The 26,429-nt window shown below is 40.5% G+C and overlaps 1 protein-coding gene across 4 annotated transcripts in view; it reads right to left on the reverse strand.

Annotated features, from left to right (window-relative positions):
• Positions 1-26,429, reverse strand: part of LOC110491369 (cGMP-dependent protein kinase 1) — a 184,477-nt gene that overhangs the window by 40,086 nt on the left and 117,962 nt on the right. For all 4 annotated transcript variants that reach the window (XM_021564757.2, XM_021564758.2, XM_021564754.2 and 1 more), the window contains exons 5-8: positions 22,997-23,060; positions 11,345-11,422; positions 10,970-11,064; positions 1,164-1,229 (exon numbers count right to left, since the gene is read on the reverse strand). In XM_021564757.2, coding sequence (XP_021420432.1) covers positions 1,164-1,229; positions 10,970-11,064; positions 11,345-11,422; positions 22,997-23,060 — 303 coding nt within the window. The remainder of the gene's footprint in view (positions 1-1,163; positions 1,230-10,969; positions 11,065-11,344; positions 11,423-22,996; positions 23,061-26,429) is intronic.

Genomic DNA, 26,429 nt, shown 5'->3' on the forward strand with positions numbered 1-26,429 from the left:
ACAGGCTACTACCATACAGGCTACCACTCTACAGGCTACTACTACTACCATACAGGCTACTACTCTACAGGCCACTACTACACTATAGGCCACTACTCTACAGGCTACTACTACTATTTCACAGGCTACTACCATACAGGCGAATACTACTATTCTACAGGCTACTACTCTACCCTACAGGCTACAACTCTACAGTCAATTACTACTCTACAGGCTTCTACCACTATTCTATAGGCTACTACTCTACAGTCAATTACTACTCTACAGGCTTCTACCACTATTCTATAGGCTACTACTACTACTACTCTACAAGCTACTACTACTACCCTACAGGCTACTACGCTACAGGCTACTACGTTACATGCTACTGCTCTACAGGCTACTACTACTACTCTACAGGCTACTACTACTACCCTAAAAGCTACTACTCTACAGGCTACTACTGCTACTATACAGGCTACAACTCTGCAGGCTACTACTCCACCGGATACTACTACCAATCTACAGGCTACTACTACTACCCTAAAAGCTACTACACTACAGGGTAATACTGCCACTCTACAGGCTACTACGCTACATGCTACTACTCTAAAGGCTACTACTACTACTCTACAGGTTAATTATACTATTCTACAGGCTACTACTACTACTACTCTACAAGCTACTACTACTACCCTACAGACTACTAGTCTACAGGCTTCTACTACTACCCTACAGGCTACTATTCTACAGGCTACTACTACTACTACTACTCTACAAGCTACTACTACTACCCTACAGGCTACTGCTCTATTTAGATATTCAATACTGCACTGTTGGGAAGGGATGCAAAGCTTTCAGTAATTTACCAAAGTTACCAGAATCTTCAGTGATTCACAGAAAATCTATGCCAATCTGTTTATATCTCTAGTAATTTATACTTGAATAACTTTTTTTCAAAAATCGTATTGTCCATATTGTACATGAGTTTCTAGAGAAAATAGCCTTATTAATGAAAAAGATACTCTAAGATACCAAAATGCTGGTAGTTTATTGGTAATCTTTACTTTAAGTTTCCAGTAACAACCCTCCCTTTACGACCCTACTGTTGGGAAGGGCATGGAAGTTAAGCAGTTCACTTTACTTGTGTGTGTGTGTAACAAATAAATCTTGAAACTACTTACTCTCTGTCAATGACCAGGCAGGTGACAGCTTCAGCAGCGATCACATTAGCCGTCCTGATGTCCTCGCTGTGGGGACACAAAGTGACAACACATCAGTCAAAAGTATACCCACATTCCTCACTCTTGGACGTAAGTCACTGTTCATTCAAAAAGTAATATTCACGTTAAATTCTAGTTAGATTTAGCCTTAAGGGAATAATGTTGTCGAAAAATGTGAATGCGGAATTACAAACATAGCATTCAACACATCCTATAAATTGTAAATTGTCATGATCGTAATCTCTACAGTTATCTATGTGTAACAGTAAAAATTTAAACCATCCCCTCGCCCATACCCGGGCGCGAACCAGGGACCTTCTGCACACATCAACAACTGACACCCACGAAGCATCGTTACCCATCGCTCCACAAAAGCCACGGCCCTTGCAGAGCAAGGGGAACTACTACTTCAAGGTCTCAGAGCAGGTGACGTCACTGATTGAAACGCTATTTAGCGCCTACGCTAACTAAGCTAGCCGTTTCACATCCGTTACATATGCTGTCATTGGAATCCCCTTCACCGTAACCTGAAGAAGTCTTCCCCCAATCACTTTAATCTGTGTCAGTGGTATCTATAATGACCTGCGATCCACCTGTGAAAACGTCCACACACTCTCTTAAACGCACACACACACACACACACACACACACACACACACACACACACACACACACACACACACACCAGTCTGGCACTAGCTCAACTGATATTAGTCTGAGGGAGAGAGAGGGTCTTCTCCTAAATGATGCTTGTGAAAGGTCACATCCAGCAGCTGTGCAGCATGATAATTACAGTGAGGTGAAAGGGTTAATAACACACTGTCCATCAACACAGAGGGGATGGTACATTAGAGCTACAACACATTGCTGAAAGAGGCTATCTATTGTAGGTTTTCCTGAGCCTAGAGTACCAGTAAATTGTTATCCCTAAAGAGCATCAACTGCAAGATATCAGTAAGAGACAAATATACCATGAGACCACTTCCGAAGACTATTAGACTAAGTTCTTATTGGTGGATGCATGTAACTGCATGTAGTGTATATCGCATCACTGAATGGGGGATGCCCAGATGATTTCATAACGAAAGGGTGGCCGAGCGAACACCTTGCTAGTAATACCATACAGCATACAACATTAATTGACATGAATTCAATATGGTTATGCATACCATGGCATTGTTGAATACTTGCTTGTGATTGGCTTGAGTGGCATTCTAGAGCATTGCATTATGAACACATTTCTAATGGCAAATGAACACATTTCTAGCAGCAAATCTGTTAAATTATAGACATGGAAGAAACATTCCTCCATGTGTCATAGGATACCCAGACACCCCCATCTGATACCCCATCTTCCATGCAATCAGCTGGCTGCCCTGAGCTGTCCAGTCCAGACTGTTTCCATGGACCCTACCAGTGAGACCAGGTGTATTCTTCTAGGGGATTTGACAGAACTATCTGGTGACAGAGGGGAAAAGGGAGACGGAGAGAGGGAAGAATGAGAGGGGAATATCCAGCCCAGTGTAACAAATGAGCCCTCTAATAGACAGACCAGGGAGAACAGCTGTGATTTCCCCCACTGCTCATGGACGAGGCAACAATTCCCTGGACTTCACAAGAACATGCTGGGATTCAAAAGGCTTAGGCTGAGGTGGCCATTTCACACAGAATACGTCACAGTTGTTGCTAGCCGACCACCCACCTAGCCTTACACATTCATTTCAATGCTTCGGTACACAGCTGATATGTGTAAGGCGCTACCTCCCAACGAGAGAGCAGGATGCCATTCTTCAAGCCAATTAGCACGTATCATGGCAGGGAGATGGAAACATCTACAGTACACTATAGACCACAGCTGCTATATCACCAGATACCTCCCAGTGAAATGAGAGGAGAGCTTTCTAGAGATCGGATGTCATATCATGGCAGGGAGAGAGAAACATATCCCACATCAAACATTTTATACCTACTATGAGCTTCGAGGGAGGGTACTAGACAGGGAAATATGTTTTTATTTAACATCGGCAAGTCAGTTAAGAACAAATTCTTATTTACAATGACGGCCTACACCGGGCAAACCCGGACGACGCTGGGCCAATTGCCCTATGGGACTCCTGATCATGGCCGGTTGTGATACAGCCTGGAATTGAACAAGGGTGTCTGTCGGAAGCCTCTAGCACTGAGATGCATTGCCTTAGAGAGAGACAGAGAGAGAGAGACAGAGAGAGAGAGAGAAACATAGACAGAGGCAGTGAAAGTGGGCATTGATGCCGGCTAGATTGAGCCAGGCACAGCCATGCTCCAGAGATCAATTTGAGCCTTAGTAGACCGTGCCTTCACCGACGCCAATCAACAACCAGTGAGAGAGCAGCCCGGAGGAAAGGTTATGGTTGTCAATCTCACCGGAAATGTCTGCACAGAACAAAGACTAGGGGGAAATATAAATGCCATAGGCATTTAAGGCCTCAGTTTATCACAACCCAGCCAAGACATTCCACAGATTAGGAGAGATGCCAGGAAAAACAAAGGCTGTGTAAAGTAGCTTAGAGCTGGTCAGACTGCTCATGCCAACTGCCAAACTAGCTCCGGCGAAATTAGACATTCACTCTGCTGACCAGTCTGCTCTCTTTGGCTCAGTAGCTGGAAGGCTCTGGCGATGAATTGAGCACTGATTGGTGCTAAAGATTATTGGGCAAAGTCCAAGCAGGTACTGTATGTGTACCCATGTGTGGCTGAGAAGGAAAAAGAAAGATGCGTGTGTTTGTGTGCGTCCTGTGTGTTTGAGAGAGAGAGAGAGAGAGAGAGAGAGAGAGAGAGAGAGAGAGAGAGAGGAGTCCTGACATCTCCCGTATAACCAATAATTAGCCTTAATGTGAGGGACATGGTGTTTTGTTTAAAGCAGATATGAAAGTCCACTTAGCATACAACCTCCTCCACATCAAAGCCTGTAATCCACTTAAAACCATTTAACCACAAGGACTATAGTGCTGTCCTGTCTGTAGTCAACTCCTCACGACTCACTCCCCTCCTCCCCCAAGGCTGCTCTAGCATGCACATATCGCTAAAGATCAATGTCAGCGTCTTGGGTAAACAGCACGGCCCCTTTCTCAAGCACTGATTGATTTGCTAAACACAGTAATAATGGAGAAGACTGTGTGCTAATTAAGACAAAGGAGAGATCAAAGGGAGAGAGGCCGATTTGGAGATATAGCGTCTTTCAAAGTCTAACTAATACACCACCATAGCACATTATGTCCTAGCTGTTCAGGGCTGTGACTGCTACTCTGGTGAACATCGAAGCAGCGTATAACAATATATCCTTGTCTTTGTTTGTTGTGGGAAAAAAACAAGAATTGTAATGCTATTAACTAACCAGAGGAAACCCCAGTGAGATACAATACATTTATTGCGTTTTCCAATTATACGGACAAAATTTAAATGGTGTTTTCAGTCTAGCAACAAAACACATACAAAGATTACATACACTTATGTTGGAGTCATTAAAACTCGTTTTTCAACCACTCCACACATTTCTTGTTAATTAACAAACTATGGTTTTGGCAAGTTGGTTAGGACATCTACTTTGTGCATGACAAGTAATTTTTCCAACAATTATTAACAGACAGATTATTTCATTTAAATTCACTGTATCACAATTCCAGTGGGGCAGAAGTTTACATACACTAATTTGACTGTGCCTTTAAACAGCTTGGAAAATTCCAGATAATGATGTCATGGCTTTAGAAGCTTCTGATAGGCTAATTGACATCAGTTGAGTCAATTGGAGGTGTACCTGTGGATGTACTTCAAGGCCTACCTTCAAACTCATTGCCTCTTTGCTTGACATCATGGGAAAATCAAAGAAATCAGCCAAGACTTCAGAAAATAAATTGTAGACCTCCACAAGTCTGGTTCATCCTTGGGAGCAATTTCCAAACGCCTGAAGGTACCACGTTCATCTGTACAAACAATAGTACGCAAGTATAAACACCATGGGACCACGCAGCCGCCATATCGCTCAGGAAGGAGACGCGTTCTGTCTCCTATAGATGAACGTACTTTGGTGAGAAAAGTGCAAATGAATCCAAGAACAACAGCAAAGGACCTTGTGAGGATGCTGGAGGAAACAGGTACAAAAGTATCTATATCCACAGTAAAACAAGTCCTATATCGACATAACCTGAAAGGCCGCTCAGCAAGGATAAAGCCACGGCTCCAAAACCACCATAAAAAAGCCAGACAACGGTTTGCAACTGCACATGGGGACAAAGATCGTACTTTTTGGAGAAATGTCCTCTGGTCTGATGAAACAAAAATAGATGTAACAATCGTCGCCGGGAGAAGGAGAAGAGGACCAAAGTGCAGCGTGGTACGTATTCATAATCATTTTAATAAAGATGAATACTGAACAAAAACAACAAACCCACAAACGAACAGTTCTGTAAGGTGCAACAAAAACACTAAACAGAAAATAATTACCCACAACCCATAGTGGGAAAACAGGTATGGTTCTCGATCAGAGACAACGATTGACAGCTGCCTCTGATTGGGAACCATACAAGGCCAAACATCGAAATACAACAACATAGAATGCCCACCCCAACTCACGCCCTGACCAAACTAAAATAGAGACATAAAAAGGTCAGGACATGACAATAGAACTGTTTGGCCATAATGACCATCATTATCTTTGGAGGAAAAACGGCTTGCAAGCCGAAGAACACCATCCCAACCGTGAAGCACGGGGGTGGCAGCATCATGTTTTGGGAGTGTTTTGTTGTAGGAGGGACTGGTGCACTTCACAAAATAGATGGCATCATGAGGAAAGAAAATGATGTGGATATATTGAAGCTACATCTCAAGACATCAGTCAGGAAGTTAAAGCTTGGTTGCAGATGGGTCTTCCAAATGGACAATGACCCCAAGCATACTTCCAAAGTTGTGGCAAAATGGTTTCAGGACAACAAAGTCAAGGTATTGGAGTGGCCATCATAAAGCCCTGACCTCAATCCTATAGAAAATGTGTATGCAGAACTGAAAAAGCTGAATCAGCTCTGTCAGGAGGAATGGGCCAAAATTCACCCAACTTATTGTGGGAAGCTTGTGGAAGGCCCAAGTTAAACAATTTAAAGGCAATGCTACCAAATACTAATTGAGTGTATGTAGACTTCTGACCTACTACGAATGTGATGAAAGAAATAAAAGCTGAAATAAATAATTCTCTCTACTATTATTCTGACATTTCACATTCTTAAAATTAAGTGTTGATCCTAACTGACCTAAGACAGGGGATTTTTACTTGGATTAAATGTCAGGAATTGTGAAAAACTGAGTTTAAATGTATTTGGCTAAGGTGTATGTAAACTTCCGACTTCAACTGTACAATCTATCAAAACAAATTATGTTCTCATTCTTATGCCTTAATGTGATTCATAATTGTATTATCTACATTATTCAGTAGAACCATAATCAACTGTCTGTTTACACCTTCAGGTTTTACTTGATCTGTTCAAGCTTTCATGCACCATTCTTTCTGAAAGAGAACAGAAGCAATATAAAACTTTTAAGTTGCAGGTCTTTGAAAATGTCTACATTGGTCAGTACAAAATTGCTTTTTAATTCTGTTATGGAAATAATTGTATTTCCTATTACCACATCATTTACGGTTTCTATGCCTTTAGTTTTCCATGTGGGACAATTTATTGGTGAATTCTGAAAAGCCAAGGATTGTTCCATAGGGGTGTGTTTTTAGAGAGTGATATTGGTTCTTGTAGGATCCGTTTCATTTTCTTCCATGTTATAGTGTTCTTAACAACGAAGTTGCTATAGTGTTCTTAACTATGAAGTTGTTATAGTGTTCTTAACTATGAAGTTGTTATAGTGTTCTTAAACATGAAGTTGCTATAGTGTTCTTAACTATGAAGTTGTTATAGTGTTCTTAACTATGAAGTTGTTATAGTGTTCTTAACTATGAAGTTGTTATAGTGTTCTTAACTATGAAGTTGCTATAGTGTTCTTAAACACGATGTTGCTATAGTGTTCTTAAACATGAAGTTGCTATAGTGTTCTTAAACACGAAGTTGCTATAGTGTTCTTAAACATGAAGTTGCTATAGTGTTCTTAAACACGAAGTTGCTATAGTGTTCTTAACTATGAAGTTGCTATAGTGTTCTTAACTATGAAGTTGTTATAGTGTTCTTAACTACGAAGTTGCTATAGTGTTCTTAAACATGAAGTTGTTATAGTGTTCTTAACTATGAAGTTGTTATAGTGTTCTTAACTAAGAAGTTGTTATAGTGTTCTTAACTATGAAGTTGCTATAGTGTTCTTAACTATGAAGTTGCTATAGTGTTCTTAACTATGAAGTTGTTATTGTGTTCTTAACTATGAAGTTGTTATAGTGTTCTTAACTATGAAGTTGTTATAGTGTTCTTAACTATGAAGTTGCTATAGTGTTCTTAACTATGAAGTTGTTATAGTGTTCTTAACTACGAAGTTGCTATAGTGTTCTTAAACATGAAGTTGTTATAGTGTTCTTAACTACGAAGTTGCTATAGTGTTCTTAAACATGAAGTTGCTATAGTGTTCTTAAACATGAAGTTGTTATAGTGTTCTTAACTATGAAGTTGTTATAGTGTTCTTAACTACGAAGTTGTTATAGTGTTCTTAAACATGAAGTTGTTATAGTGTTCTTAACTATGAAGTTGCTATAGTGTTCTTAACTATGAAGTTGTTATAGTGTTCTTAACTATGAAGTTGTTATAGTGTTCTTAACTATGAAGTTGTTATTGTGTTCTTAACTATGAAGTTGTTATAGTGTTCTTAACTATGAAGTTGTTATAGTGTTCTTAACTACGAAGTTGCTATAGTGTTCTTAAACATGAAGTTGTTATAGTGTTCTTAACTATGAAGTTGTTATAGTGTTCTTAACTATGAAGTTGTTATAGTGTTCTTAACTATGAAGTTGTTAATGTGCTTCGCTCCATCCTCTGAAAACAGACACGTGAGAAGATTCTGGGGAAAAGCATGCACCTCTTCAATATGAACCCATTCTTCCTCTTTAGTGCATTTAACTATACGTTGTAAGTAAAAGCCTTGGGTTGTGAGTTGATAGAACTCCAAATCTGGGAGGTTAAAACCACAGATTTAGGGACATGTACAACTTAATTTATTCTATGAGTTTTATTTCCCCATATAAAGTCTGTTATGGCCGAGTATATATTTTTTAAAGAATGTATTTTATATCACAAAATGTCGATCTGAAATATTTTGGACATCAGAGCAATGTTGAGGGAATTCTATTTGAGTCAGAAATAGGATATGATATGATATGATAGGTAAGATATACAAAACCTTGCAGAAAGTCTATCCAAATGACAATCTCTATTTAAACTACTATTGGAACCAAGACTTAAAAATAATTGATATTGGCACAAGATGGAGTGAGTGTTGGAACATAACCAATGATATAAATGTTAAATTGTCCATTGTTCTTGTCAATGTATGTTTTATATTTGTAAATACATTATTTTTTAAATTGACCAAACTTCAAACTGTTGCAAATGTTAGCTTGGCCCATTGACTGTCCACCACTGGACAATAAAGGTAAGGACAATAAAGGTAAAAATAAGGTAAAAATAAAGGTAAAAAAAAAAAAAAAACTGAAGCCACCATAGCCACCTGAGGGCTGACATAGCTCGAGGGAACACCAGGAGGCACTGTCTCTTTCAATCACAGCTTGACACTGGATATAATAATCCCTCCCTGATACTTTCACCTCTCTCTCCTCTCTCTCGTCTCCTCGCTTCTAATCCGAGCTGGGAGCAGGTCACTGTGCCACAAAACCACTGTGCCTATCTCTCACTGCCTCCAGTCAGCCAATCAAAACAGCCTGTAGACTCCTAACGGACTACTGAATGATATAATGCGTGGTTAAGGCCTACTTCTCGGCTTTATGTCAAAAACAAATTACCATTCTAAGCACTCGCTTTCAGGAAAATAGTTTAATGTCAAATGAGGTGACAAGAAAATATTTGGTTTGAATATGTTTACTTCTCCTTTGTACTTATTCTACATGAAATATCTGAATGCATATTCTGCTGCAGCATTAAAACATCCTTTTCAAAAGTGATCAGGTTAACACCTCATGTCAGAGTTTGAGCCTTCTCTTGCCCCGGAGATGATTAAAAGGCGAGAGGTGAGCTTTTCTAAATCTCACCGTTCACTTTCTACTGGCCTGAGGTGAACTTCCGTCTGTCATGCCTGTGAGAGCTTCCAGTCCATTTCCTCTCTAATAAAGACAGCTTAACCTGCCTTAAACCTGACTACATCCTTTGTTAACACTTCTCTCCCCACTGGTCGTCACGACTCCTGGAATCAATAAAGCTCCTTCAGCGGTCGTGGCCTCCTGTAAACCCATCATATAGTTGAATCCCTCCTTTATAACGGTCCTCACACCACACTGACTCAAAGACGGTCTGTCTGACTGTGTGAAAGAGGGAGCCCCAGGTCTTCATTCATTGACTTTACCAGTCAGTGTGATAGCTGCTCCTTTCTACACCTCAGGACCAATGACCTGAATAACATTGTTCCACAGCTATACCAGGACAGAGAAGAATGGCTGAACTTCAGGTAGCTATCATGTCAAGGGAAGAGCTTTTGTTAGGTTAACACAGTGACATGAAACCATTAAAAACAAAGAGTATTAATGTAATTGGAGCCGATTTGCAGAAAACCTTTTTTCTGTCACATTCACTTTGATCATTCATCTGTACTGTACTGCACATAAAGTAGGCTTGCTTGTATAACTTTACATTGTAATGCAGTACTTCATCATACACCCCACCTGATCGACAGATTGGACTCTTCTACAATACTACCTCTCTTCTACAATACTACCTCTCTTCCACAATACTACCTCTCTTCCACTATACAACCTCTCTTCTACAATACTACCTCTCTTCCACAATACTACCTCTCTTCCACTATACAACCTCTCTTCCACAATACTACCTCTTTTCCACAATACTACCTCTCTTCCACAATACAACCTCTCTTCCACAATACTACCTCTCTTCCACAATACTACCTCTCTTCCACAATACTACCTCTCTTCCATGACAGAACCTATCTTCCACGGTACAACCTCTCTTCCACGATACAACCTCTCTTCCACGACAGAACCGGTCTTCCACGATACTACCTCTCTTCCACAACATAACCTCTCTTCCACGACAGAACCTCTCTTCCACGACAGAACCTCTCTTCCACGATACTACCTCTCTTCCACGACAGAACCTCTCTTCCACGACAGAACCTCTCTTCCACGATACAATCTTCTTGCGCAATAGTGCCTCTTTTCTACCAGGTCAACAACATACAGCAGCGGGAGGAATTGGAATATGTGAACAGCTGAACTTTAGGATGACTTTGCCTTAAGTGGTATGCAGTGATGAGAGGGATCTGAGAGAGGCTGCTGACTGTTCTGACATGGTGGGGCTCTTCAGACACACACTGAGGTGGCCTAAAGAGAGCACGTTTCCATCAGAGAAATACACCTGTTCACTCTCCCTCTATCACCCCCTATCTTTACCTCTCTATTTTCCTCTCAGTCCTGGTGAAGTGATATTGGTGTATCATACTAATTATGTTACATATTCCCCAACTTTCATACTCTATTGGAGGAGATTAGAAACAAGTCGTTTCCCCTTCAGTATTGCAAATCTTCATATTATGGACCTTTCCACAGACAAGACTAACCAACTTACCCTTGCAGGGCTTTCTCCCCAAACCAGTCTCCTTTGCCCAGGCCTCGCAGGTACACAGGCATGTCATTGGAAGAATCCTCCCTGGTGACGTTCACCTGTAAGGAAAGGGATCAGCAGTCATTCATTGCTCTAATATTGGAGCCTCCCTCCAACCCCCCCCCCCCCCCCCCGACCAGTAAGCCTGTTATAAAATGACGCTATAACAGCAAGGAGTTCCATCACAAATTGATGGTATACCCTCAGGAGGATGAGGTTACCACTTTCTGACATTGAGCTAACCTCTACCGTAATCACCATAGTAGACAGGCCTTGGCTAGCCCCACTGACGCCGTGCACCATTAATACGTGCACCTCTATTATCAAAAGGTTGGTCACCTTTCCCTTGCTGATGATGAAGAAGGTGTCCCCTCTGGCTCCCTGTCTGATGATGTACTCCCCGTCCCCGTAGTGCGTCTGAAGAGAGAGGAAGAGAAGTGTCACTCAACACTGTCATGAACGGTCCGAAGAGACCTGTCAAGAGTCCTCAGCGTCAGGCATGCAACCACCATGTTGAATCTACACCAGTCCCCCGACGTAGAACGGCCTTTAGGAAAATAGGACCACTGTGTGCACAGACCATGTACTGTCAGACATCAGTTGCGATGTTGAAAATGATACATTCTATTTTTTCTGAGTGAAACATCCTGCATTTAGTCAGATTGTGACCATCACTCAGTGAGGGAAGAGAGTGAGAGAGTAGGGGCGTGTGAGCGGGATGGGAGGGGGGACAGAGAAATAGGGCTGCTGCTGCTTCATGTCCATCCTTGGCAGCAGGGATCAATATGTGAAGTGTTTCCAATAATTACCGCAATAAGTATCCCCTTTTTTACTAATACTGTAGAACTTTGTTCTAAAGCTGTATCGGTACCCATTGGGCGCAGTGATCGCAATATATTGGCTATATCCAGGAAAGCCAAAGTTCCAAAAGCAGGGCCTAAAATAGTGTATAAGCGATCATACAAAAGATTTAGCTGTGACTCCTATGTGGAGGATGTTAAAAATATTTGTTGGTCTGATGTGATTAATAAGTAGCATCCAGACATTGCATTTGATACATTTATGAAATTGCTTCTTCCAATTATTGACAGACTGTTAAGAAACTGACTGTTGGAACTGTTAAGGCTCCATGGATTGATAAGGAATTGAACAACTGTATGGTTGAAGGAGATGGGGTAAAAGGAGTGGCTAATAAGTCTGGCTGCACATCTTACTGCAAATTGAGAAATGATGTAACTAAACTCAACAAAAAGAAGAAACCGTTTTTAAAAATGTATTTAATCTTTATTTAACTAGGCAAGTCAGTTAAGAACAATTTTTTATTAACAATGACGGCCTACCCTGGCCAAACACTAACCCAGATGATGCTGGGCCAATTGTGTGCCGCCCTATGGGAATCAAACCAGGGTCTGTAGTGAGATGCAGTGCCTTAGACCACTGTGCCACTCGGGAGCCAAGATCAATGATTTATAGAATGATGGAGAAAAAAAAACTTTGGAGTACTTTAAATGAAATTATGGGCAGAAAGACACATTAAATGACATATTTCATCAAATCAGATGGCTTATTCATCATAAAACCATCTGAACAGTGAGCCACCGTACTCATGCATAAAAAAACAATAATGAAAGAAAAGCATTGTAAGTTTGAATTTTGCAAAGATAGTGTGGGAGAGGTGGAACAATTATTGTTATCGATCAAAAATGACAAACCTCCTGGAATTGATAACTTAGAAGGAACGCACCTGAGAATGGTAGCTGACCCTAGGGCTGCCGCCACACCGGCAGTCATGAGTCATTACCTCAGTAAAATTCCATGTGACCGGTGAGTCACAGTAACCCCCTTTTATGCACTCTGGACATGGCTTTGTAGTATCCGATTTGCTAACTACCATCGGGTCCTGATGGCCTGCAACTCATGGCTCCATTGTCCCTCTGACCACTCTGACATCAATGAAATCGAAAATGACATCAAAATCACAGTAGTTCTAAATCTCACCCCACTGTGATGCTCAATCTGAAGAAAGAAGTTCAACAGCAGGTTGAAACAGTATAAAACATGGTTGTTGTGGATGTTGTTTCAAAGCCTAACATCAAATCAAATCAAATCAAATTTTATTTGTCACATACACATGGTTAGCAGATGTTAATGCGAGTGTAGCGAAATGCTTGTGCTTCTAGTTCCGACAATGCAGTAATAACCAACGAGTAATCTAACTAACAATTCCAAAACTACTACGTTATACACACAAGTGTAAAGGGATAAAGAATATGTACATAAAGATATGTGAATGAGTGATGGTACAGAACGGCATAGGCAAGATGCAATAGATGGTATCGAGTACAGTATATACATATGAGATGAGTATGTAAACAAAGTGGCATAGTTTAAAGTGGCTAGTGATACATGTATTACATAAAGATGTAGTAGATGATATAGAGTACAGTATATACGTAGACATATGAGATTAATAATGTAGGGTATGTAAACATTATATTAAGTAGCATTGTTTAAAGTGGCTAGTGATATATTTTACATCAATTCCCATTATTAAAGTGGCTGGAGTTGAGTCAGTGTGTTGGCAGCAGCCACTCAATGTTAGTGGTGGCTGTTTAACAGTCTGATGGCCTTGAGATAGAAGCTGTTTTTCAGTCTCTCGGTCCCAGCTTTGATGCACCTGTACTGACCTCGCCTTCTGGATGATAACGGGGTGAACAGGCAGTGGCTCGGGTGGTTGTTGTCCTTGATGATCTTTATGGCCGCCCTATGGGAATCAAACATGCTGACCACACCGCTCGCGTTGCAAAATAAATGTATGCCAATGCTGTTGCTAGCAAATTGAAGTGGGTCTAGGGTGTCAGGTAAGGAAGAGGTGATATCATCCATAACTAGCCTCTCAAAGCACTTCATGATGACAGAAGTGAGTGCTATGGGGCGATAGTCATTTAGTTCAGTTATCTTTGCTTTCTTTGGTACAGGTACAATAGTGGACATCTTGATAGTGAGAGAATGAATATGTCCGTAAACACTCCAGCCAGCTGGTCTGTGCATGCTCTGAGGACGCGGCTAGGGATGCCGTCTGGTCCGACGGCCTTGCGAGGATTAACATGCTTAAATGTCTTACGTCGGCCACATAGAAGAAGACCCCACAGTCCTTGGTAGTGGGCTGCGTCGGTGGCACTGTGTTATCCTCAAAACTGGCGAAGAAGGTGTTTAGCTTATCCAGAAGCAAGACGTCGGTGTCCGCGACGTGACTGGTTTTCCCTTTGTAGTCCGTGATTGTCTGTAGACCCTGCCACATACGTCTCCTGTCTGAGCCGTTGAATTGCGACTCCACTTTGTCTCTGTACTGACGTTGTGCCTGTTTGATTGACTTACGGAGGGAATAACTACAGTTTGTATTCGTCCATATTCACGGTGTCCTTGCCATGGTTAAATGCAGTGGTTTGAGGTCCTCCCGGGTGGCGCAGTGGTTAAGGGCGCTGTACTGCAGTGCCAGCTGTGCCACCAGAGACTCTGGGTTCATGCCCAGGCTCTGTTGTAAACCGGCCGCGACCGGGAGGTCCGTGGGGTGACGCACAATTGGCCTAGCGTCATCCGGGTTAGGAAGGGCTTGGGATATCCTTGTCTCATTGTGCACTGCGACTCCTGTGGCAGGCCAGGCGCAGTGCACATTAACCAAGGTTGCACGGTGTTTCCTCCGACACATTGGTACGGCTGGCTTCCGGGTTGGATGCACGCTGTGTTAAGAAGCAGTGCGGCTTTGTCTCTCCCAAGCCCGTACGGGAGTTGTAGCAATGAGACCATTTTTTTTTTAAATGCACTTTCAGTTGTGCCATGCCCAAGAAGACTCGAGGCTGTGATTGCTGTCAAAGGTGCTTCAACAATGTACTGAGTAAATGGTCTAAATGTGTTATTTCTGTTTTTTATTTGTAATATATTTGCAAAAATAAAATAAAAAACAGTTTGTCATTATGGGGTATTGTGTGTAGAAAAAAGGGAAAGAGTGAAAAAAAACAATTTAGTCCTTTTTAGAATAAGGCAAAATAACGTAACAAAATGTGGAAAAAGTCAAGGGGTCTGAATACTTTCTGAATGCACTGTATCTAATAGAACTCAAAGGGTTTTCTTAAATGGAAGCATCTCTAATGTCATGTATGTAAAGTGTGGTGTACCGCAGGGCAGTTCTCTAGGCCCTCTACTCTTTTCTATTTTTACCAATGACCTACCACTGGCATTAAACAAAGCATGTGTGTCCATGTATGCTGATGACTCAACCATATACGCATCAGCAACCACAGCTAATGAAGTCACTGAAACCCTTAACAAAGAGTTGCAGTCTGTTTTGGAATGGGTAGCTAATAATAAATTGGTCCTGAACATCTCTAAAACTAAGAGCATTGTATTTGGTACAAATCATTCCCTAAGTTCTAGACCTGAGCTGAATCTGGTAATGGATGGTGTGGCTGTTGACCAAGTTGAGGAGACTAAATTACTTGGTGCTACCTTAGATTGTAAACTGTCATGGTCAAAACATATAGATTCAATGGTTGTAAAGATGGGGAGAGGTCTGTCTATATTAAAGAGATTTTTTTTGACACCACACTCCACAAGCAAGTCCTGCAGGCTCTAGTTTGATCTTATCTTGATTATTGTCCAGTCATATGGTCAAGTGCTGCAAAGAAAGACCTAGTTAAGCTGCAGCTGGCCCAGCATGTCTTGCTCTTCATTGTAATCAGAGGGCTAATATTAATACTATGCATGCCAGTCTCTCTTGGCTAAGAGTTGAGGAAAGACTGACTGCGTCACTTTTTTTTAATAAGAAACATTGTGTTGGAAATTCCAAATGGTTTGCATAGTCAACTTACACACAGCACTAACACGCACACTTCCCCCACCAGACATGCCACCAGGGGTCTTTTCACTGTCCCCAGGTCCAGAACAAACTCAAGGAAACAGTATTATACAGAGCTATGAGTTCATGGAACTCCCTTCCATCTTATGTAGGGCAAGTGAACAACAAACCTGGTTTCAATAAACAAATTAAATAACACCTCACAGCACAACGCCTCTCCCTCATGTGACCTTCTTGTTGTGTGTGTGTACTGACACGTATGTGTAACTCATAGATGCACACACACCCTACATGTTCATGTTTTTAAATGTATGGAAATTGTAAAGTCTTTTGTCTGTAATGTATTTTTCGTTTTGTGTCAGACCCCAGTAAGACTAGATGTCGCTAATGGCTATCTTAATAAATCAAATCATATCCCTCCCTCCAACTGCTCAGATGTGGTCAGAGAGAAAAAGGGCAAGCGATTCTGACATCTGATGCTGGGGAATGAGTAAATAAACTTGAAGCCTTTTAATTTCATGTTGTGCTAATTTAATAATAATATAATATTACTATATTACATATTCTACATGTAATTTATGTTGTCATTCATTCTCCCCTGACCGCTACCCCCTATTGTGTAGCAGTGAGCTGTTCTAAAGGACTAATCAGGGACGACCCTCACAGGTTCCCATCCTGCCACTTCACTGAGCAGCAGCAGCCCAGGGTCTGGTCCGTCAGGTTTCAGTGTTCCAGCCACAACGTATCAAATGACCTGCTTTTATTCCCCACTGTTTGGTTTTCAGAGTGGCAGGAAGGCAACTGAACCTCTGTGCAGGCGGCACTGCATTAACTTGGACTTTGTATTTATTATGGATCCCCATTAGCTCCACCAAACTTGGACTTTGGTGGAGGGAGTAATGAAACACAGTAGGGATGTTTTTTTAATTAAAAAGTACTAAAGTACATTAGCCATGATAAATAGGTCTGATGTAAAAGTAGATGTATATAATACGTCACAGATCAATAGTACCAGGTTTTTATTGATTGATGGCAGCTGACAGCTTTGAATTTCATGTCAAAGGTTGGGTACATCAAGAAGACAGAGATCAACATGAGCTGGAAGCCTGGCCCCCAGATTCATTTAAAATAGACAGCAGAACCATTTCAATAAAGATGGAGCGAAGCAGAGGGTCATGTAACGGAAATGAGATTCCATGGTATAATGGGCAGGCTTATCAAGGGGAAATTACGGCCTGTACTGTACTGTATGTAGCATCGCTATGCATCAAATCATAAATAAATAAATAGTATTGAAAGAGTAAATCCTATTTCTAATAATCTACAATCAACGATGATTGACAGGTTGCGGGAAAATTTCATTTTTCATTCCTCTCACTCTCTCAGCCTGAGACTATCGATTGGTAATAGCTGCTTAATTCTCCTCCTCCTTCTTCCATGTTTGAGGACACAGCAGCTTGTGAGGATCGCAGAACACGACGGGAGTCGAGACAAGTCGTCCCACACATTAACGCAACCCTCACACATCAGCTGGAAAACAGTGAACTCTTGACATGCTCTGCTCTGCTCCGTATGGGCCAGAACAGACAGTGTGGGAACGGGGAACGTCTGGAATTAAAAATAAACCTCTACTCCCAACCCAACCGCTGCCTGCCTAGTCACACATCCATAGTAGGATCTTGTAGGTTTGATACCACCATGATTAATACCGGCAATGCTTACATTCTTTATTCTTTACCAGGACTGTGTGTTCTTCCTGCTCTGGAATGACTGTAAGTGACACTAAACAAACACAGCTCACTGATTGACTTTTAGAGAGTAAAGAGTGTTTATGCGAGTCAGTATATATTTACCTGACAGGCTGGTCAGGGAGGAACAGTCATCATCAGTAACTAAGGTGAGCTATCTTTCAACAGCTCTTTCAAAGTTTCTTCCTGTGCTTTAGTTTATTTTTAGGCCTGGGAGAAAATGTCACCGTTATTCATTGAAGCTGCATGGGAAAAGAAATCCATTAAGATGGAGAAGAAAGAAAGAAATGGCTAGTTTAAAGGGAAAATGACATTTTGGGCTGACACAGACTTCGTTTTGTCTTTCTCCCAAATTGAAACATACCACCTGTGTCATGAGCGGTTTCTGCCAAGGAATGAGCTTTACAATGAGTAGAAGACAGATATGTGTCCCTATAAACTACACAGCATGAATAGTGAATATAACTGCATATAACATCATAACACCTTTTTAATCTCACTTTAAAAGATGAATTGAGCATTGATGAAAGTGAACTTATCAGACAATTCTTATGTTCATTATGAAAGGTGGCTAGAACTTCAAACAGTAATCTTGGAGGTGTAATGGTTATTTCTCACAATGCATTTGGCAAATCAGTAAAGGAAAGGGACGGCATGGTTGAAGTACGATGATGAAAAGGTGCCCTCACAGACGCAGAACATGTTGCTACACAACACTGAATTACTTCTTTACTTCGTGGCATTACTTATCTACCACTTTGTTTTACACTAATCAGTTCCTTTCTTACATGGGGCACCCCTATCTCCTTTGGTTTCCATGTGGAAAGAGAACCCGATACCTACTCTTCTGTTCTGTTATACAGAGACTGTTAGCTGATATGGGTGGTGAGTTTGGTACCCTGCCCAGCAGTGCTTGACTTGGGAAGGAGCACACTGGAGTAGAGTACCAGCACCTCAGATGTTCTACTGCTTGAGCTCCTGGACCTCTAATAGGACGTACACTGTATTCAGAAAGTATTCAGACCAATTGACTATTTCCACATTTTGTAGCCTTATTCTAAAATGGATAATCTCATCAATCTACACACAATACCCCACAATGACAAAACAAAAACTGTTTTTTTAATGTTTGCAAATGTATACATTTTTTAAAAATATATATACAGTATATATATATATATATATACATACATACATAAGTATTCAGACCCTTTACTCAGTACTTTTGTTGAAGCACCTTTGGCAGCAATTACAGCATCGAGTCTTCTTGGGTATGATGCTACAAGCTTTTCACACCTGTATCTGTGGAGTTTCTCCCATTCTTCTCTGCAGATCCTCTCAAGCTCTGTCAGGTTGGTTGGGGAGTGTCACTGCACAGCTATTTTCACATCTCTCCAGAGATGTTTGATCGGGTTCAAGTTCGGCTCTGGCTGGTTTGTTACTATGGGACATTGTGCGTAGATTAATGAGGAATTGTTTTTATTGAATCCATTTTAGAATAAGGCTGTAACGTAACAAAATGTGGAAAAATACTCTGAATACCGAATGCACTGTACATAAACTCAAAAGTACGGTGGAGCTCCTGTATCTAAATATAAACACCACCGACAACCAAAATGAGTACCGGCACCTATTTCAGTCCAAGTCAAACTGATGCCCAGTCATCCGTTGCCATAGAAACCACGCCGCAGGCTTCTGTCAAAGTTTTTTTTTTATTGTGTCTGTCACCGCACTATGCTGTTATTTTACACTGACTGAAGCGGGAAGACAAAGTAAGAAACAAACTGATGCCATTTGAAAAAAATCTATATGTGAGCATAGACTGGCCAGAAACCACACCGTAATAATAATTATAATGCTACATGGGACTTATACATCGTTTTCAAGTCACTTTACAATTGTAGAAACGAAACAAACAGATGAAAACAAGACCACAACAGGAAGAAACACAACATGAAACAAACAGATGAAAACAAGACCACAACAGGAAGAAACACAACATGAAACAAACAGATGAAAACAAGACCACAACAGGAAGAAACACAACATGAAACAAACAGATGAAAACAAGACCATAACAGGAAGAAACACAACATGAAACAAACAGATGAAAACAAGACCACAACAGGAAGAAACACAACATGAAACAAACAGATGAAAACAGGACCACAACAGGAAGAAACACAACATGAAACAAACAGATGAAAACAAGACCACAACAGGAAGAAACACAACATGAAACAAACAGATGAAAACAAGACCACAACAGGAAGAAACACAACATGAAACAAACAGATGAAAACAAGACCACAACAGGAAGAAACACAACATGAAACAAAGAAACGGGTAGGGACTTAAGAAGGTAAAAGAGTGGGATGGGGGGGGGGGGGGGGGGGGGGGGGGGGCTCCAGAACTTTGGAGGAATACCATGAGACTCCTGTGTTTTAAAGTAGATTCTCCTGTAATCATGGAGGAAAGCCTGAGTGTTCTCCCTATAGATATCTCACAGGAGTCCTTATCCCACACTGCAAGGCTGTAGGAGATTGTTCCATAATCCAGCCACTTGAGAAGCCTCCATGGCACGTCTTTCGAGGAAAACATTACTACTTGAATGCATAAGTATTAGTCTAAGTATGCACCGACTACACACACACAGTCCTTTATATGCAAACATCTTCACTGCTTTTTACCTGACATGATGACTGACAGTAGTAATGAGATAAATCTTTCTGAGGTTTAAACGAAATGCCATGCGTCATAGATGTTGTTGTAACGTTGGGTTTTGCTGAGGTTCCTAATGTTCTCGTCCGTAACCTGCACTACTGGGTTTCCTCATTTAAATCATTTTAGTGCAGTAATTGTTTATTATTTTAGGGTACACTGACGCTAAACACTACTGTAGTTAGTCAGAGGCAAAAAACACAGCACATACTGTACCCAGAGAGGATTGTGTTAACACTGAGATGCAACACCTTAATGTTGATAACTATGCAATTAACTATATGACATTTTTTAAATCATACTTTCACATCTAGGCAAATCACCATGACAGCAAACTATTTGCAAGAAACTAAAGTTTCCAATTCCTCGTCATTACCTTAATTGTATGTTTCACTGCTGCTCAAATTCAATCAATTCCTCGTCATTACCTTAACTGTATGTTTCACTGCTGCTCAACTTAACTCAATTCCTCATCATTACCTTACCTGTATGTTTCACTGCTGCTCAAATTCAATCAATTCCTCGTCATTACCTTAACTGTATGTTTCACTGCTGCTCAACTTAACTCAATTCCTCATCATTACCTTAACTGTATGTTTCACTGCTGCTCAACTTAACTCAATTCCTCATCATTACCTTAACTGTATGTTTCACTGCTGCTCAAATTCAATCAGTGCTGCTACGCAATTATCAACAGTAGATCTGTCTAATACATTTTCTCTATCATGTGAACAACAATATGAAGCACAGACAGAAAATCACTGCACAGTTACAAATGGTAATTAATGGACTAATGGCTATTTGTGAGAAAGGGGTGACATTTGGGTGAGGAGATTGTCCGTGTTGTGTCGTTCCATGGTGAGGCTGCATAAAGTCTGATAGATTCCAGCGTCTTCTGGCGATGTATACAGGTACACACATAATCACACACACGCACGAATGCACGCACACACAACACACGCGAACAACATGCAAAGACACATCGGCAGTGATCTCACCTACACCACACTGAATGGCAGCATATTTATCACCAGCCCCCTTTGGAGCACCCTTCAACTGTTTGAACATTCTGTGTTTTCCCTCATGTTTTATTTCAGTCATTCAGCGAACAGATCCAGACTGATAGTGTCTTGGTAGTCAGTGGGGCATTCTGGGTCTGAAGATGGAAATAAAACATGAGTTCTAGTTTTATTCATCTGAAACTATACGGCACTATGGATTGGATTTGGTGTGATGTGACCAAATACTGTTTAATCAGATGAATCATAACTAAGACGTATGTTTTCCCTTTGCATGTCATTCTATTATTGCTCTGTAAGGGGTTGAAGAAGTCAGGTTGACTCAGAAGCTGCAGTTGGAGCCAATGAAAACTGAGGCCAACGCATTAAAAAACAAAACATGGTTTGATATATAGGCTGGTTGAGGAATAAGGATGTGTGTCCTTAAAAATTGAACTAATCCTCTATTGATCCAATAGATTAAAATAACCATGAAATAATGTATTTGATTCCTTTGTGATTTTTTTGTGGTCATACTTAACTTGACTATGATAGATAAAGTCTGCCGCAAATGATATTGTTCTCGTTTTAATGACCAAATGTTCTTTGGAAACCAGTTATACTGGAGGTCAAGTCATCTAATTAACTTGGAACAGCAGAGAGATTCTTGCTGTAAATAAACAAGCATAAAGATTTAGGAGGTGAAGGACTGTAGAGACTTGATGTAATATGTCCGCGTTTCTCAAGTGATCCTAAGGACCCCCGTACCACCGTTTTGGGAAACATCTGCATGCCAATGAATAGTAAGATGATTAGTCCATCTGCTCTGAGGATGGGATTACACCTGGAATTGCTCCCTCTCACTCATGAACCACAAAGTAGACACTGTTTATTATAATATTCTGATCAGGACCAGAATGGTTTTTCTGACCATGTGACGAGACTAGGAATACTTCTGGGCGCTGGTTATAGTCTAGTTTACAGTTATTCTCGGTCATGTCATGTGGTCATGAAAATCTCTTGAGTCTTGCCTCGGAGGCAGAACTGAGAGATTTCCGCTAGATCGGCCGCTAAATTGGCTATAAAATGTATGGACTTAATTTAAGGTTAGGGTTAGGCATTAGGGTTAGCAATGTTGTTAAGGTTATGGTTAGGTTTAAAATCCGATTGTATGACTTTGTGGCTGTGCCAGATAGTGACCACTCTGCAGAGCTGCCTTCAGAACACGATGCATGACGAAAAAAACGCCAATTCTGAGACTGTATTGCAGGCAGAGTTAGCTCAGACGTTGTCGCAGTGAGTTTTACCTCAGGTTGTGTCTGGTGAGTTATTGACTACAGATAAGAACTCAAATCAATTCAAATGGCTCTGTCAGACCAGGACAGGAGACCTGAAATGCACTTCCACTACTATGAAGACTGCAATGACTACAAATTGCAGCTTAGTTACATTTCCAGAGAAACCTATTTTAAAATGTGAATACCCACAGTATAATAATCATTACGATTTATCGAGGCAATCAACTCTTCATCATGTAATGATATGGTTCATAATTTAGGGAAATGTAAAAGTCAATGAAACAGACGTAAACTCATCAGCACCCATTGCCACAACCCTTTTAAATCGAGGTAACTTCGCAAAGTTCCCCAAGGACACTTAGGAAACTCACCTCTTCCATCACGTCAGCAAGCTTGCTGAGTATTTCTTCTGAAAGGCCTTGGAATGTTGGAACACTGTTGGGGAAGAGGTAGAGACTGAGAGTTAGTTGTTTTGGAGCCTTCAGACACCAATGTGAAGCCAACAGTTCATGCTGTTCCTGGCTGGTTGACAGTACTAGGTGCTGTGGAGCTTCATGACTTGCAAAGCATCGCCCACCACAGCGATAAACACTGTTTATTCACATAAATCACACATCGTCAATATTCTCTCTGTTTTCTGTCGTTCTGTTATCTATCTCAGTAAGTAAGCCAAAATACACAATGCACTAGCAGAGCAGGTATGCAGCATTTATGTAAAAAAACAGCACAGCACGTTGCATGACAGAGTGGAGTCTGTATGACTGATTACAGGGAGGGAGAAAAAAAACACCAGGGAAAACCACATAATGTACGTACATAGACACAGCTGTGGCAGCACCCTTATGGAAAAACCACATCCCATTTCACGTGATCACATATGATCTTGTGTGATCACATGTGATCACGTAACAACATATACAGCAACATGTGAAGGAACATGTGCCAACATAAAACTCCACATATGATTACATGTGAGAGCACATGTGAGAACATGATCTCATGTGAAATTAATGTGAAATAAAAATGACAACATGGGGATGCAACATTTCAACACGTGATAACATGAAATGACATTTGAGCACATGTGAAAGCCGAGTTATAAAATGTTGTTTAGAATACTTTACTTCAAAAAGCAACTATTTACATTAATTCAATTTAAACAGTCATGGTCCAGCTAAACAAAGGTGTTAATGGACAACATGCTGAATACTTTGGATTCAACCTCAATTGGGATTTGAACTCATAACCTCTTAATTTCTAGCAACCTGAAGTTCTTGCTGAACCACCAGGTCTATGGACATTGTGGAGATTGGCTATATATTTATTGTCAAGAACACATTTCTACACTTTGCCTAAAGTGGCAGTAAAAATCAGGTAAATATATACAACAACTTGAAGGTGTTATTTCTATAAAATGACAGTATGCTGCTGTATTCTGATTTCAATTACGGTAAAATCTTGTATAGTAAATAACATTTAGATGGGATTGAACTAATAACCCCTTGCTCACTACCAACCTGTAATGTCCTGTTACAGTGCAGCTACACCAACAGATCCGTGAGTAGAAAAGAGATATGGCCACAGACTTATTGGCAAGAGCGGATCTGCACTTTGGTCAAAGCTGCCCGGAATCAAGTAAATAACTGTACAATTGTCACCACCAATGTAACAACGTAAAACTAGCAGTGCCCAAAGACACTTGATTTAAAGTATACAATAATTCTTTGGGGTTAGAATTTGCAACCACTTGGTTGAGAGAGCATCAATGTTGCTGCAGCGCTTCCAGGTTCAAACTAATTACTTGGAACTATACTGAACAAAACTATAAATGCAACAACTTCAAAACTGTAACCGAGTTATAGTTCATATGGGGCCGGTTGAACGTACTGAAATGAATACTCAAGAGCTGCACTGTTTAGATGCCAATTCCAAGCTCCCTTAAAACTTGAGACATCTGTGTGACAAAACGGCACATTTTAGAATGGCCTTTTATTGTCCCCAGCACAAGGTGCACCTGTGTAATAATCATATTGTTTAATCAGCGTCTTGATATGCCACACCTGTCAGGTGGCAAAGGAGAAATTCTCACTAACAGGGATGCAAACAAAATTTGAGAGAAATAAGCATTTTGTGCATATGGAAAAAGTCTGGGATATTTTATTTCAGCTCATGAAACATAGGACCAACACTTTACATGATGCGTTTATATTTTTGTAGCACACTCTTAAAAAAATAAGAGTATGGTTGGGGTACAGTGTTGTTCCCTGGGGTACAAAATTGTCAAAGGTACACTAAACAGCTACACATATAAACTCACATGGTCCAGTTCAGTACCTGTAGATATAGGAGATTTTTCTACCCAATATTTTAAATGTAAGGTACGATCATCACTGCATTTTAAAATATACAGTGCCTTTAGAAAGTATTCAACCCCCTTGACTTTTTGCACTTTGTTACATTACAGCCTTATTCTAGAATGTATTACATCGTTTTCCTCATCAATCTTCTCACAATACGCAAAAATAACAAAGCAAAAACAGGTTTTCAGAAATGTTTGCCAATTACTGTGAAATGTACTAAAACCCACTTGCAACCAGTTGATAGCCAGTTATTGGAAGTTAAGCATTAACTTCCTGTGAACCAGCTCCCATTAAGCTTTTGGAATATGCACAAAAAACCTCTCAACAGTGCCGCTCTTGCGTGTCACAACTGCTTACTAAAATTGAAAAACTGACAGTGTCAAAAGAGATGCTCCACCTTCTTTAACATAACCATAAAAGCACTTAAACGTGTTGAACATTTCCAATGACAGTTTTAGACCATGCCCCCAAATATGCTAATGAGCCCCTGCCAGCACATTGCCCCTCACCTACATTTCAAAGTGCAGTAATGAGACCTAATCCTGCAATCGTAACCAAGTGGGGAGTGGGACTTCTCCCATATGCTGACCTCTGACACCACCTATTAAGGAAATTACCTCGATAACAGCATTTCCGGCAGTTAAATGTAATAACAAAACATTATTTATGAAAAGCAATCTATTAATATGGTTTTTGAACTCCGTCATGTGTTTATGGTTGACGCAGCTTGTTGGCCATTCGCCAATTGGCGTTTCTCAACGAGTTCAAAGTACATACAGTAAATGCAAGTGGTATTTACGACTTCACAACTGCTAAATTTCCACCTCCCACATGGTTACGAACGCAGCATTATATGTATATTGGGTATACAAATTTACCATTATAATAGATTATGGGCACATGTACCCTAAAAGGTACTGATGTGAGTTCCTATGTGTAACTCTGAAGGTTCCTTACCTGTACCTTTGACCTTTTTGTACACCAGGAAACAAAACTGTCCAACAGTGTGTACTATTTTGCACATAACAAAAGAGTGCCATCTGCATTGCTATTTTAGTTATCAGTTATTCTGACTATTCTAAATCCCAGATAAGGACATGTTGAATAATAATTACTGCATAAATAAACCACAATGTAAGCATGTAGGTCAAAGTGTGTCAAATATGTGAGTTGAAGAAAAAGAAGACTCATTTTTGTTTGCAGGGCATTACCTGTGAAATCTCATGTGAAAAATTGAATCCACATGTAAAAGCTTGATTTCACATGTGCAAAACGTGTAATTCAACATTCAAAAGGCACTCGCACATCTGAGCTATCTTTTTTGCAGGTGCATCGTAACATGTACAAAACGTGGAAATGTCACGTGAAATCATGTGATTTTTCCAACCAATTATTGTCTGTCTTAAACCCCCTCTCTAACACCAGCATCATCTGAAGTGGGAAA

This window comes from Oncorhynchus mykiss, chromosome 16 (assembly GCF_013265735.2).
Source record: "Oncorhynchus mykiss isolate Arlee chromosome 16, USDA_OmykA_1.1, whole genome shotgun sequence".
Taxonomy (NCBI): domain Eukaryota; kingdom Metazoa; phylum Chordata; class Actinopteri; order Salmoniformes; family Salmonidae; genus Oncorhynchus; species Oncorhynchus mykiss.